Source organism: Talpa europaea, assembly GCF_964194135.1.
Source record: "Talpa europaea genome assembly, chromosome: 1".
In the NCBI taxonomy this organism is placed as follows: domain Eukaryota; kingdom Metazoa; phylum Chordata; class Mammalia; order Eulipotyphla; family Talpidae; genus Talpa; species Talpa europaea.
Genome location: NC_140073.1, coordinates 118,482,243 through 118,497,183, shown reverse-complemented (window position 1 = coordinate 118,497,183; position 14,941 = coordinate 118,482,243). Strand labels below are relative to the sequence as shown.

At 37.0% G+C, this 14,941-nt stretch overlaps 1 protein-coding gene across 1 annotated transcript in view; it reads right to left on the bottom strand.

The window, feature by feature from the left end:
- Positions 1–14,372, bottom strand: part of NUP35 (nucleoporin 35) — a gene marked incomplete at its 3' end in the record, with an annotated part of 31,030 nt that extends 16,658 nt beyond the window's left edge. Inside the window, exons 1-4 of the mRNA XM_084244096.1 lie at positions 14,283–14,372; positions 11,192–11,350; positions 7,651–7,778; positions 4,602–4,662 (exon numbers count right to left, since the gene is read on the bottom strand). Coding sequence (XP_084100222.1) covers positions 4,602–4,662; positions 7,651–7,778; positions 11,192–11,350; positions 14,283–14,322 — 388 coding nt within the window. The 5' untranslated portion in view covers positions 14,323–14,372. The remainder of the gene's footprint in view (positions 1–4,601; positions 4,663–7,650; positions 7,779–11,191; positions 11,351–14,282) is intronic.
- Positions 14,373–14,941: the final 569 nt, after the last annotated feature.

The following is a 14,941-nucleotide window of genomic DNA, read 5'->3' as shown; positions in this document are numbered from 1 at the left end:
AGAAGATAGCTGATAGTTAAGTGAAAGAACTTCAAGATAACAAGAAAAAAAAAGAGAGAAAAAGAGCTATGAAGAACATTTAAATAGTAACAAAAAAAAAAATAGCTGGGTGAGGATGGAGAAAGACAGAGTAAATATATTTAATATTCTTAACCAGGGGCAACAATATAGCTTAGTTGAAAGTTTCTGAAATTCTTTCACTCATATTTCCCACTTCCTCAGGAAGTGTTTTCCTTCATAACAAGTAACATTCTAAAAGAAATTTTTAACATTAGTTAAACAAGCAAAAACTCCTCAGTAGACATAAAGACTTAAGTATAAAATACCACTGCCATTAAATCCCACAAATTTTTTTATAAAGTTGCCAATCTCAGAAAATGAAAATTTACAACTAGATAAGAAATTTACATTTATTTAACTCTAAATACGGGAGCTAAAAAAATTTAGCTTCACAGAAAAAGTCTATTTTACCTCTCAATTTTCTCAAGTCAACTCCTTTTCTCCATTTCTTGATTATTAGCCATGCATGATAGCTCCTAAAGCCCATCACATCTTTTCAAAAATATTCTTTTTCACTTATGCTCCACAAAGATTTTCTATAATTTCCTTAAACTCAAAGCTGAAGCAGCAGTGGCTCCCAGTGGCCAATTTACAATAGGCACATTTTTCTATTATTGTTCTTCTAGTTTCACATGATTTTTCACAGAAATCACAGTATTAGAAAAAAATAAGTTAATAAAAGGATATTTGATTAATTCTGTACTCTCATTTAGCAACACTAAGATTACAGTGCATGCTTTTAAGAGAATTAAGAGCTCCTTTAGAACACCAAATACACTGCTTAACATTGTGTTTTTGCATTTTCAATGTACCAGGCATCTCTTCTGACTCAATTAAAGAGTCACTACTGTAACAAATAGTTATGTAACAAAGCATTGTCATCTACCTATTTCAAATTATGACTGTTAAAGCCCGAACTAACTTCCTGAGAAAATTCCATCTCGAGTATGGAACAGACCGAGACAACATCCTAGACTTTTCACCATGATGTATGTCAACAACAGAAATCAAAATACACCACCCAAATTTCTGTCCCCTACTTTGACTGACTGGCACTTCAAACATCAATTGCGGTATTGTTGTGAAGGAACTTTACAGATGGAATTAAGGTTATCAATCAAGTAATCTTAAGGAATTAGCCTGGATTATTCCAGTGTTATTACTCCAGGCTCAATGTAATCAAAAGATCACTTAATAGTAGCACAGAACAGAACAGTTAAGTCAGAGAGCTAAAACAGGAGGAGGAGGGCAGAAAGATTGAAAGCATAGAAGAGGACTTGAGCTGTCACTGCTTTCTTTAAAAATGGAGGACTCTAGTCAAGGACAAGGGCAGCCTCTACAAACTGAGACCACACTCTAGCCAACAGCCAGCAAAGAAACAGAGACCTGAGTCCGTTTTAAAACTACACAGAACTGAATTCAACCAATAACCTGAATGAACTTGGAAGCATATTCATCCCATAGCTTCCAGAAGGAATACAATCCTGCTGGCCTGAAACCTCAGCTCAATAAAAACCCATTGTGCCCAAAACTACCATGAGATACCATCTTACACCAGTGAGAATGGCACATATTAAAAAAACTAGCAACAACAAATGTTGGTGAGGGTGTGAAGAAAAAGGAACTCTTCTGCACTGTTGGTGGGACTGCAAACTGGTCCAACCACTATGGAGAGCTGTGTGGAGATTTCTGGACCTACTAAACATAGAGCTTCCATATGATCCAGCAATTCCACTCCTAGGTATTTACCCAAAGGACACAGAAACATCAATTCCAAAGAACACCTGCACCCCTATGTTTATAGCAGCTCTATTTACAATAGCTAAGCTTTGGAAACAGCCCAAATGCCCAAAAATAGATGACTGGATCAAGAAGATGTGGTACATATACACCATGGAATATTACTCAGCATTCAAAAAAGATAAACACATGCAATTTGCAGCAACATGGATGGCGCTGGAAGGGATCATGCTCAGCGAAATAAGCCAGAAAGAAAAAGAAAAATACCGGATGGTCTCACTCATAGCAGGAATCTAGAAAACTTAAATAAGGGACCAGGAAAATGAATAACTATAAGAAAGTGAAAATCAGCAGCACTCCCACTGCCCACCTGTGACTATGCAGGTGCTTCTTTTCACCAACTCTCTCCCTCCGCAGGGCAGCAGCCTCCTGCCTGCCCGTGACCTGTACCTGCCGGGACTTCTCTTTACTAACCTCCCTCAGCAGAGGCTGCTCTCCTCAAGGCTGCCCGCCTGCAACCACGCAGGCCTCTCAGCAAAACTTGTCCCTTTCCCTTTCCCTAATAAACCTGTTCTTTAAATATGAAAAAAAAAAAAAAAAAAAGAAAAAAAGAAAGTGAAAATCAAAATCAACAAAAAACTATGATCCAGAGACACTTTTTGGAGGGTGGGGGGGCGGGAGGGGAGGGATTGGGGTCAGAATGGGGGGGTTGCAATTGTATGGGGAATATAAAAATAAAATTTATTATTTTAAAAAAAAAAAAAACCATTGTGCCCAAACAGCTGACTCATAGAAACTGTGAAATAATAAATTTGTATGTTTTAAGCCACTAAATTTATGATAATTTGTTATGGCAGCAATATAAAACTAACAGATCTTGGTACAAGTGTTATGCTGCTGTAACAAATACCTAAAAATGTAGACATGGCTTGGGAATCAAGAAGTGGGTAGAGGTTGGAAGAAATTTCAGAAGCATGATAGAAAGTCTAAGTAGTGTTAAACAAAATTGGCAGAAATCTAGACTTTAAGGACACTGCTAGTGAGGGCTTACAGAAGGCTGTAAGAAATCTGGATTTGGGCGGGGGTGGGAGGGGAGGGATTGGGGTCAGAATGGGGGGGCTGCAATTGTATGGGGAATATAACAATAAAATTTATTTAAAAAAAAAAAAACTGTATAACCTATGGAAAAAAAAAAAAAAAAAAAGAAATCTGGATTTGGAGGATAAAAAGACCTAACATTACTGGCTATTCCTGAGATTCTGACAATCTCTATACCTTTTAACAGAAATGTTTAGTACATTTCATTTTATGTAACTGTTGATTTGGTTAGTTTTAAATCTACTATCTTGCTAATGTTTCTTTTGCTCCATCTATTTTGTTATTCTTCTTTTCCTCCTTTCCCCCCTACCTTTATGTCTAAGCACTATTACCTCTCACCTGGATTAAGGCAGTAGCCTCTTATCTGGTCTAATTTTCAGGCTTGCCCCTCACCCCAGTATCTATTCTCACCACAGCAGCAGTCTCATCCTATTTATTTTCCACTTTTCCTGGGTAAAATCAGCAGGTATGAAAAAATAACAAGGTCGTGTAGTATCAGCCCCCATTCTCTGACCTCATTTCCTACTACCTTATCCATCCCTCCATTTCACACTTGCCTTCCTATCCTTGTTGGAACAGCCTAGAGACACTCCTACCTCAGGGCTTTTGTATTTCCTATTTTCTAGGCCTCAAACAATTTCTTCTATATGTCCCTTACTTAATTTAGATTTTTGAGTAAGCTGCAGATGGAATTAGAACCACTGATCAGCTGACTTTGAAATAAGGAGATTATCTTGGATTATTCAGAAGGGCCTAATATATTTACAAGGGTCCTTAAAAAAGAGAAAGGAGATATGACTAAAGAGGATAGTCAGAGAGATGCAAAGTTGCTGGCATGAAAGATGGAGGAAGAGGACCACAAGGAAAGAAATGTGGGCAGCCTTCAGAAGATGAAAAAGGCAAGAAAACAGAATCTCCTTCAGTGCCTCTATCAATGAACAAAGCTCTCCCTCTGCCTTCATTTTAGTTCACTGAGACCCACTTCAGACTTCTCATCTCCAGAACTTGAAGTTTGTGATAATTTATTATGGCAGCAATAGAAAACTAATATTCTATTCTATTTAAAACTACCAGCCCCCAGCTATCTACTCCCCCTCCCTTGCTCTATCTTCCAAAAATGTAAATTCTATAAATGTAAGCTCTGTAGAGACAAGGGTTATCTGTTTTGTTCAGTTTCCCAGGGTCTGGTACATAGTAAGGAGATCAGTCAATTATTTGTGAATGAACCTTTTTGAGAGATTTTAAGTACATGAATATATAAGAAAAGTTGTGCTAATGATGATGCTGATGGTGATTCAAGCATTTAGTACTATTAATACTAAAGACAAACTAAATATTACCAGAGGCTGTTTGTAGTCAATGACATTTAGAGTAAGAGCCATGCATTACTATCTCTCAGAACACCTTTATTATCCAGTCCCTATATTCCTTTCTTCCAATTATAATAGCTTTCTTACAGTTTTTACAAGCTTAGCACATATTAAATATAATATTTCTAAAACTTATTATTTTGAAGTCTCTTAATTTGTTTATAAATTAAAATCAATATGCAAAACATGTCTATCATAAAGGAACTTACTAACATTGAGATGGTCTCCCACTTTGAAATATCAAGTTAAAAAACTGGCAATAATCAACAAAGGTCTCACATTATCTTCATTCAGAGTAAAGAATAGTCTTTGGTGTTAAAAGTAGTGACTTACCTGTTCCAGGAGTAGTTGTCATAACTCCAACAAGAGGACTCTGCATTACTGAAATGTTTGGCTACATGAAAACAGAAGAAAGTGTTAAGATAAAAATGCAAAGTTCATTACATAAACATAGTGAGTGTTGAAAGGCTCCATTCAACAGACAACTGAATATGCAGCAGATATTGAAGATGCCTCTAATGAGCTCCCAATCTCAGAGTTCTTTTTTCCTAATTTATGTAATACTAATCTAAAACATGCTAGATCCTTCAGGGTATTATTTGTTTAAAATAACAAAAGTTTTATCAAGTAAAAAGACATTATTTTTAATAGAATGCAAACAATACTTTTTGTTTTTAGTCCCTACGGTACAATATTTGAAATAAAAGAGATGAAAGTGATTCTTCAAATCACCGATTTTACACAGAAACAGAAAGATGTCAGTTTTATTTTTAAACCATGAAAAACTATAGTCATATTGCACAACAAAACACAGCATACTTTATTACATTTGGTAATAGTTCCTTTATCAACACTAGTTCCTTTTAATGTGAGAAAATTAAAGATTAGAGTTAAAACTTCTATAAACAAAGAAATAATATCCGACCTTAAAAGAGAATAGTCTCTCTCAAAGTGAGTATGAATCTGTAAGCTGGTTTTTTTTTTTTAAACAGATACCAATTAAACTTTTTCGATTAAGGAAATCAAAAATCTAGCTATTTTCAAACAACCAGAAGCAAATGTTGAGAGCATATCAGCAGAGATACAAGATGTATTGCTCAATGCTTAATGGTGATGTGTTTCATAATCAGAGAAACGCTGAGCAAGGTCTCGGAATAAAACCAACTTTGGTTTTAATCTAATAATAATGGTCTTACCAATTTTCAAGTCAAAAACATTCTCTCTAAATTGTGACACACAATGCTTTTGAAAATTTTAAGCATAGCAATAACTGCAATGTACTTTTCCATTCATGTATCACCAGAAAATGAAAACTAGCATAAATTTATAAGCCAGTGGTTCTCTTAACAAATTAAACATTAGATTTATTTATCAGCCTTTAGAAAAATATCCCAGACAAGAGTTAAACTTTCATAGGTATGTATGTATGCATAAGAAAAAAAGTATACATAGGATTCTGGACTATCCCGCTTCAGGTATCCGTGGGGGTCTTAGAACACATGTCCCTTGGTTAATAAGGAGCTATTAAATGCAATCTGCTTAACAAAATGAATCAATTAAGAATGAATTAATTTTGCTATTCTTGGCAAGTAGGCCTAGCATATGATGCATATTAAGTCTATAAATGGTCAAAATTCACTGAGAGATACTTTCTAATATTCTTATACTTTCTAACAACTGTGCTGAATTTGATTTAAAGAAGTGTATCAAACATTTCTCCAAACCAACAGAAATGTCTTTTATACAAAGAACTTAGAGTTTAACTGATATCCTTTCTTTGTGTGTCCTATTACACACAATAGTGATAGCAGAGAACAAAAACACCTGTGACTATAAAAGCACCTGTGATTATAAAAGCTACTAAACTTCTTAGGGCCTCCCTGGTGGTGCAGAGGGTTGAGCGCAGAGCTGTAAAGCTGTCTGCAGCCTCTGCAGCACGGGTTCGATTCCCGGCCAGCCAGGGAGATTTTCACATGGTGCGGCAGACCTCTCCTGTCTCGCCTGCTGCTCCCCTCTAGTAGTATCTTCGGTCCAACTGCCTGTTCTGTTCCCCGCTCTGTCTCTGGTGAATCCTCTTACCCTCCCACGCCTCTGGCCTATACCCTAGTTCTTGTATAAATAAAATAAAAATCTTAAAAAAAAAAAAAGGTAGGCCTCTCTGGTGGTGCACCGGTTGAGTGCTGGGTTGCGAAGCTTCCCGCAGCCTCTGCAACGCCGGTTCAATCCCCGGCTGCTCCCCAGCCACTGGAAGAGGGTCCCACATGGTACGCAGACCTTTCCTGCCTCCTGCCGCTCCCCTCAGCAGTGTACTTCGGTCCTTCTGCCTGCTCTGCTCCTCGTTCTGGCTCTGGTGAATTCTCTCACCCTCCCGCACTTCTGACTATACCCAGTGCTTGTATGAATAAATAAATAAATAAATCTTAAAAAAAAGAAAAAAAAAAGCTACTAAACTTCCTAAATGAAAAATGTATACTACCTTTCAAGTGACAATCATGAGTTATCACAGTAGTATTAGCACAGCATGACTGTCACAAACATTGGCTCTAAATTCAAATATGCCTGAGTTTGAAGTCTGACTCTTCTACAGGCTGATTCAGCCTTACACTTGACAATTACTTAAGCTTTCTGAGTCTCAGTTTCCTCACTGATAAAATGAGACTCAAAATAGGTACTTCACAGATTTAGAGGATTAAATATGAGAAGTTGTAAGATCAGAGCCTGTACACAATAGGTACTTCTTAACCATTAGACGTGTTTTTGTCACTATCAGTTCCATCAAAACAAAGAATCTGAACCTTGCATAATCTAAGACTAAGTAATACCTTCAAACACTTAACACCAGTAACATACTAAACCATTCATGCATAAATATGTAGGAGACAGAGTTTTTAGTAAATGAAATAAAAGAACATCAGTCTAAAGTGATACTGGTGTTATAGTAATAAAGTCATTGCTACAATAAAGATCACAAATCATTACCAAGTGGCCTATTTTCTGGATAAAACCTTAAATCTTCATTTGTTCTTTCAGAAAATTATGTATAAATGTTGAACTTTTTAAGTGGTTTTAGTGATTAAAACCATAGTAATTTCTACTTATATATTAAGTAGGTTGAAGCTACAGACATAAGGCATACCTATAAAAACCAGAGTTATCTAACTAAAAAAAAAACGAGTTCTATCATATTTCTAAGTACATTCCATAATAAACACAATTTAAGTAGGTTCCATGATAAACACCCTGAAAGCTTGTTCTATACAACACAGTTACACTAAAATAGACCTCAGGAAAAACATTTCAAATTAATTGATCATCCACTGTATAGCCACATAAAAACATAATATGATCAACTGTGGATCATGAATGAGGACATGTGCATCACCTGTCTTCTTGAAGTTAAAGGTGTTGATCCAAGTCCTGGGCTGGAAATGTCATCATATATACTTCTAACTGGTGGAGCTCCACTTTTATCTTTATGAGCTGGTACAACTGGTTGTGGTGGTGACCCACCTATAAAGTACCAAAAATATAGTGAGGTGAAAAAATAAATCTGCCATCATTCTGGTAATGTTTTATTTATATATTTTAAAATATTAACATATTTTTCTTTCCTAGAGCTACTCAAACTTTAATATGCATAAGAGTCACCTAGGAACCTGTTAAAATTCAGATTCTGATTTAGAATACTTGGGTAGAACCTGAGATTATTAATTTCTAACAAGTTCCCAACATACACTACTGATAATCCATACACTACACTCTGCTGTTTGGTTTTTTAAAGTTTATTAATATGTATTTTACATCACTGTTCATTTTTAAACAATGTTTGCTTTCTACCCCCCACCCCGCCCAGGGGTGTAGTCCCCATAGAATTTCCTCTACCAATTAACCTGTGCACCATCACCACAAGTCCCCTGTGCTCCTCCCTCCCTCTGATCTGCCCTTCCCCTTCAGGTTGTCTCTGGTTTATATTTATCTGATTGTTTTTGTTTTGTTGTTTTGTATTATTACTACTTTTTTCCCCCAATATCTTATTTGGTTCCCCTATATAACTACTATAAGTGAAACCATCCGATATTTTTCTTTTTCCTTCTGACTTATTTCACTGAGGACAATTCCTTCTAGCTCCATCCATGTTGCTGAAAATGGCACGAGCTTATCTTTTTTGATTGCTGAATAGTATTCCATTGTGTATATATACTGTATCTTCTTGATCCAGTCATCTATTTTTGGGCATTTGGGTTGTTTCCAGGTTTTACCTATTATAAATTGTGCTGCAACAAACATGGGGGTACAGGTATTCTTTTGAATCAATGTTTTAATGTCCTTTCTTTGGGTAGATTCCTAGGAGTGGAATTACCGGGTCATACGGTAGCTCCATTTTTAGTAGATTGAGGAATATCGATACAGCTTTCCATAGCATACACTACACTTTGAATAAAGGTTCCAAAATAAGAAAATAGAAATTTTAGCTTTTAAGGAACATGTGTTAACACCAAAAAGTAAAGGCAACAAGTGGGACTACATCAAACTAAAAAGCTTCTATGCAGCAAAAGCTACCATCAATAAAATGAAAAGACAACTTATGGATTGAAAGAAAATATTTGCAAGTCATATATACGATGAGATTAATATCCAAAATACATAAGGCATACACACAACTCAGTTACAAAAAACTGTAACAACCCAATTACAAAATGGTAAGAATATCTAAATAGACATTTTTTCAAAGAAGACATAGAGATGGCAGGGCAACAGGTATGTGAAAAGATGATCAACATCACAAATCAAAGGGGAAATACAAATCAAAACCATAAGGAGATATCACTTCATACCTGTTATAAAGACTAATGTCAAAAAGACAAAAAATAACAAGTGTTGGTGAGGAGGTGGAGAAAAAGGAACCCTTGTGTGCTGCCAGTGGGAATGTAAGTAGGTACAGCCACTATGGAAAACATTACAAAGGTTCCTCAAAAAATTAAAAATAGACATATGCCATATAATACAGCAATCTCACTTCTGGGCATTTATACAAAGGAAATGAAATCACTAACTCAAAAACCTATCTGTACGCTCCATATCCATTGCAGCATTACTTGTAATAGCTGAAACGTGAAAACAACCTGAGTGTCCACCAGTGGATCCGTGGGTAAATGGAAGATTACAATGAAGATTATTCAGATTATTAAAAAGAAGGAATTCCTGCTATTTATGATAAATTTGGATGAACCTTGAGGGTACTATACAAAGTGAAATAAGTCAAACACAGCCAAATACCACATGATCTCACTTAGATGTAGAATCTTAAAAAAAAAAAAAAAAGTCATTCTTACGAGACTAGATGGCTTCCAGAGTTGAGGGGTAAAGGGGGTGAAATAAGGAAAATGGGTTAACAGGTACAAACTCATTGGGTAACCATTTCATAGAAATGTATTCAAACATGAAATCATTGTACTGTATACTTTAAATAGGTCAATTATACTCCAATAATATTTTAGAAATGTTAAAACAAAAATACATTAACTTTCACTTTCTCTACAAATGCTTAACACTTCAATACAAAACTTGATCCTGTTTCTTACTTGAAAGTAGCTACTAACTACCCAGTTTGTATATAACTAAATAAATATAAGCCCTTAAGATGAAACAGATCCAATTCACATTTTCAACAACAGAAAAAGTACATAGTAAAAATCTAGAAAAAGAACCATTTTAAGACATTCTGTCTTTATTAAAGATTCTTCACTGCCAAATAATAAAGCTTCCCAGGCTTTCTGTAAGACTAATATATAAACCTACACATACAGCATAAGCTACTTAGAGTACAGAGCATAAAACAAAACTGACATGGTCATTATTCTTCTGCTCTTTCACTTACTAACAAATGAACTTCAGCACGTTTATTGCATTTAGCCATTTTCCTCTTTTGAACAATAGGTACTACTACCTACCCTTCTTTAGATTGATAAAAGAATGGATCTTACATAAAATGTTTAGCATACTGCATAGATCACAAGTGCTCAATAGATGGTAGCTACAGTAAAAAAAAAAAATCTGTCCTGAATAATATTCTTAGGTGAACGACATCAAGTATAATATAATTCTCCCTGACTGATCCTAAAAGAAAAGGAATAAGCCTCTTTAAACCTCAATAATGCTGCAAAGTAAAGTAAACCTAGTACTTCAAAGACAAACTGAGTTTCCATTTAAACATATACTAAAAGGATATTAGTTCATGATTGGAATTCAACCATTTTTGTGGCTAATACTCACAATACTCATTGTCAAAACTTTAAATTTACCTTGTAAGCTATCTGCTGGCTAAAAAGGAATATTGTAATACATATATGTTGCATTTAGGTAATATTTTGTGCTGACAATTGCAAATTCTGTGTAGAATCAGCTTCCCAATTTGTAGAAGTCCTTTCATTAAACATGCTACATGACAGAATCTTAATTAACTATAAGTAGAAAGAGAATTCATTTTCAAATAACACTTATTTGTAAATATTTGCTGAGATTATATTTTAAAATGAATTACTCAAAATGAATTCTGTTGAAGTTAATCCATTTTTTTCTCCCCAACTTTAACATCTCTGAAATAGGGATAATTGTTTTAAATGTCATCTTGGCATTGTTTCCTATTTATGTTTTTCTTTCTTGGTGGCACTTAAAATAATGGTTGAGTCTTAGAGTGAATGAAATATAATACACATATTTTTAATAAGTGGCTTCTGGAATTATAATTGCTTACAGTATTTAAGTCTTTTTTCCAAGAGTCTTAAAATAAAAAAGTAGAGGTACTATTTATTTTTTAAAAATAATAAATGTGCAGATGAGAGCAAATGCTGCACCATCACTCACTTTAAAATTCTAGCACATATACTGATGCCACTATGAAACTATTTTAAGCAATTACCTACCTGCAAGTAAAGGTGATCTCATTTCCATTACTCCCACTGAAGGGCGAGGTTGTGGAGTCACTGGAGCTGGCAAATCCCCCATTAAAAATCCAGGTAAGAACTGGGCATTAACCCCTGGCTTTGGAGATGTAGGAGAACCCAGCAACATCGGTTCAGATCCTAAATGAATTGAAAAATAAAGAATTTTAATGTTATACCTAACAAAAAGATGCATCTAACATAATTATGAGAACATAATTCAAACTGCTATATATTATAGAATTATAGTTGAATTAATATAAAAACCAAAAAAATTGTTTCAAGAAAAGTAAAATTATTTTGTACAATGTTGATCTTCCACAGTTGTTCTGTTTACAGTATTTCACAAGCTTAAGAATCAATACCTTTAAATTAAAAAATTTTGCAATATGTAAGAAATAATCCCTAATATAAAGAGTAATTCTTTCTATTTCTGGATCAACTTTTACTATGTAACAACAAAAAAAACCAGAATACACTATTTATACCAAGTCTCAGTCAATCAAATACAAGGGTTTATTTAGCTTGCTGTATGTCCCATATTTTATTACCCACACACAAAAGTTGCAAGTCATTTTTTTATAAAAATATAAGCACAGTCTAGAGCATATATAAGAGTAATGACTGGCATCCTAACTAAGAAACATTGAAAAGATTTGGAAAGATTGTTTTTGGAGAGGGGAGGGGGGATTTTTTTTAAAAATCGTTCATTTTAAAGTAAGAAATAATGCTTTCCTAATAAAAACCAACTTAGAAATAAAACTGGTATTTCAATCATCAGTTCAAGATTAATCTCAAGTTACAAATTATCATTACCTTCCTGAAGATAAGAAAGCTATACCACTCTAATTTCAGAGCAAAACAGTAGTTAGAAAACATAGGCTCTGGAGTCAGAAACTAGGTTCACGTTTAAGTAAAATGGGCATAATTGTAACATCCACTCACAGAGCTTTGATTAGAATAGGCAAATAAAGAAAGCACTTCACCCAACATACAGTAAATGTCCAGCAAATACTAGTTATATTATGCTAACAGTATCTCATAACAGCAGAAACTATGGATTAACTAACGCGTGATTAACGGGAAAATGTAGAATCTCTAGTTTCTGCTCATGAAAACAATTTCAACTGTTACAAGACTGAAAGTGATTTAGGGCACTCAGAAACGTCAAACATTTGTTATTTCTACTGTCTTCATAAACTTTTCCTTAACTTCTAAACAGCCTTAAAAGTTTGTTTCTTGGGCCTCCCCGGTGGCGCAGCAGTTGAGCGCTAGGTTGCAAAGCTGCCCGCAGCCCCTGCAGCGCTGGTTCCATCCCCGGCTGCTCCCCGGCCTCCAGAGGAGGGTCCCGCATGGCCCGCAGACCTCTCCTGCCGCCCGCTGCTCCCCTCAGCAGTGTACTTCAGTCCTTCTGCCTGCTCTGCTCCCTGCTCTGGCTCTGGTGAATTCTCTCACCCTCCCACGCTTCTGACTATACCCAATGCATGTATAAACAAAACAAACAAATAAATAAATATAAATAAATAAATAAATATACCACTAGGTGCTAGGTTTTCTCACCCAGGACTAGATGCAATGTATGGACTTGAACAATTAATACCAGTTAGTGTCAGGTTTCTGACCAGGCAATAAGCAGAAAGGGGTTTATTCACATTTGTAACCCCAAGAAACGCACTCCAAAATGTTTATACTAAATAGAAAACTTTCTAACTGGAAAAAAACTTTTAAGATTTATTTATTTATTTATGCATACAAGAGCTGGGATACAGGCCAGAGATGCAGAGGGGTGAGAGGATTCACCAGAGACAGAGTGGGGAACAGAACAGGCAGACTGATGAAATACACTGCTGAAGGGAGCAGCGGGGAAGTCAGGAGAGGTCTGCAGCGCGGTATGGGTTGCTCCCTGGCCCGCCAGAGATCAGGGGATCGATCTCGTGCTGCAGAGGCTGAGGATAGCTTCATAGTGCGGTGCTTAATCCCTCGCGCCACCAGGGAGGCCCTGGAAATAAACTTTTCGATCTCTAATAGGAAATATTAATATCCACACCAACATATATACATAAACGGAATTGGAGTATATGCACTGACATTTTGCATATCATTTGTCGATTGCTACTGTAACAGCTTAAGTTACTCTATTCTCAAAATACACATCCTTCAAATCTAAAAAGGAAGCTTCATTCTGAAGCTGTATCTTTGTAGTTGGTCTCTTCCAAACTCAAAAAGTTTTCAAATGTGTCTCTAAGATACTAGACCACTTATTTTTTTTGTTTTAACATTCTCAACGGTTTTTCCAAGGCCCCAAACGCAGCAGCCAAAAAGGAAATTGACATCCTGTTAAACTGGTAATTTTTTTTCCCAACAACACATTTAAGCAAGGCTGCCCAATAAATGAGAATTTTTTAAATTCACACAGTAACTGATAACAGGAAAAGACCTATAAAACTCAATCACTTTCCCAAGATAAAGGAGGGGGGGGGGGGGACTCCTAGCGCCCTAGCAAAGCCAGCATCTCAAAGAGAGCCATCATCTGGTTAATTAAGTGTTGCGATTCAAGTTTCAAGTTCCACGATTCAAGTTTCCATTAATAGCATTCCTTTTGCGAGAGAGCGAAGGAATGAAAACAGAAACTAAAGCCGAGGTCACCAAGAGCAGTCCACCTTCACCACGGTCCAGCGCACCCCACCCACGTGTGCCGCTGAGTTCCCCCCACCCGCGCAGCCCGCGACCCGGGGACCCCACACGGCTCCTGGGACCTTGGACAGTCTCAGGTAGCATGGGCGGGTCTGGCGCCGCCGGTGAGACCACAAAACTCCCCACCCAACCGCCGTTTCCCACCCCTCCACGGGGCCCACAGCTTTCAGGAGCCTCCTAGACCTTAGCCGGGCGGCGACGCCCCGAGCAGGAAGCCGACTTGGAACTTGGGGGCGACCCGGGGGCGACCCAGAGGCGACCCCTCCGTGACCAAAGCCAGCACAAAGAGAGCCTGGTGACTACTGTTTGCCAGCACCGTCCGCTTCCAAACCCACGGCGGGGATCGCAGGGCCAGCGGGAAAAGCAGCGTTTCACTCACCTAACGTGGGCGCCTGGGGTTCCACGGCAAAGGCTGCCATCGCGGCGGCCACTACACTTAGCCCCAGACCTTCCCAATTTTCAAAAATGGCGGAAACTCTCCCCACGGGTAGGGGCACGCTATCTTATGGGCTTGCGTAACTTCCGGGCATGCGCTATACTTATGTTGTGGCGTCAGCGCCGTCATTTTTGATTCGGGCAAATGTAGCCGCGGAGACTCAGCATCTCCCAGAAAGGTTTCGCAGGGAAGGTGAAGCGGTTTTCGTGAAAACTATCGTTCGGGGAACGCTTTTGCTTGGCCTACGAGCCTCCTAATTTGTTGATGCTCGAGTTTCGTAGACGCACAAGGGCTTTTACTCGTTTCATAATTAGCGTGACTTTCCCTAGCAGCTTTTCCAAGGAACACGTGGAAGTTAGTGTGAAGCTGTTGGTGCAGCTCTGAAAGTGCTTAAAGCCCCCATTCTTATTTTCTACGTTCCCTATACCATTTTTTTTAATTTTGTCTCATGTGCACAATTTTACCTGAAAGCATAACTCATACTTGCTGTTTTATTACATATCAATACCTACGAAAGATATTAAATATTGGAGTCTAATCATAAAAACCGTGAGCCCATGACACTGTATAACCCTATGTGCTCCTTTCCTCTATGTGCTCCA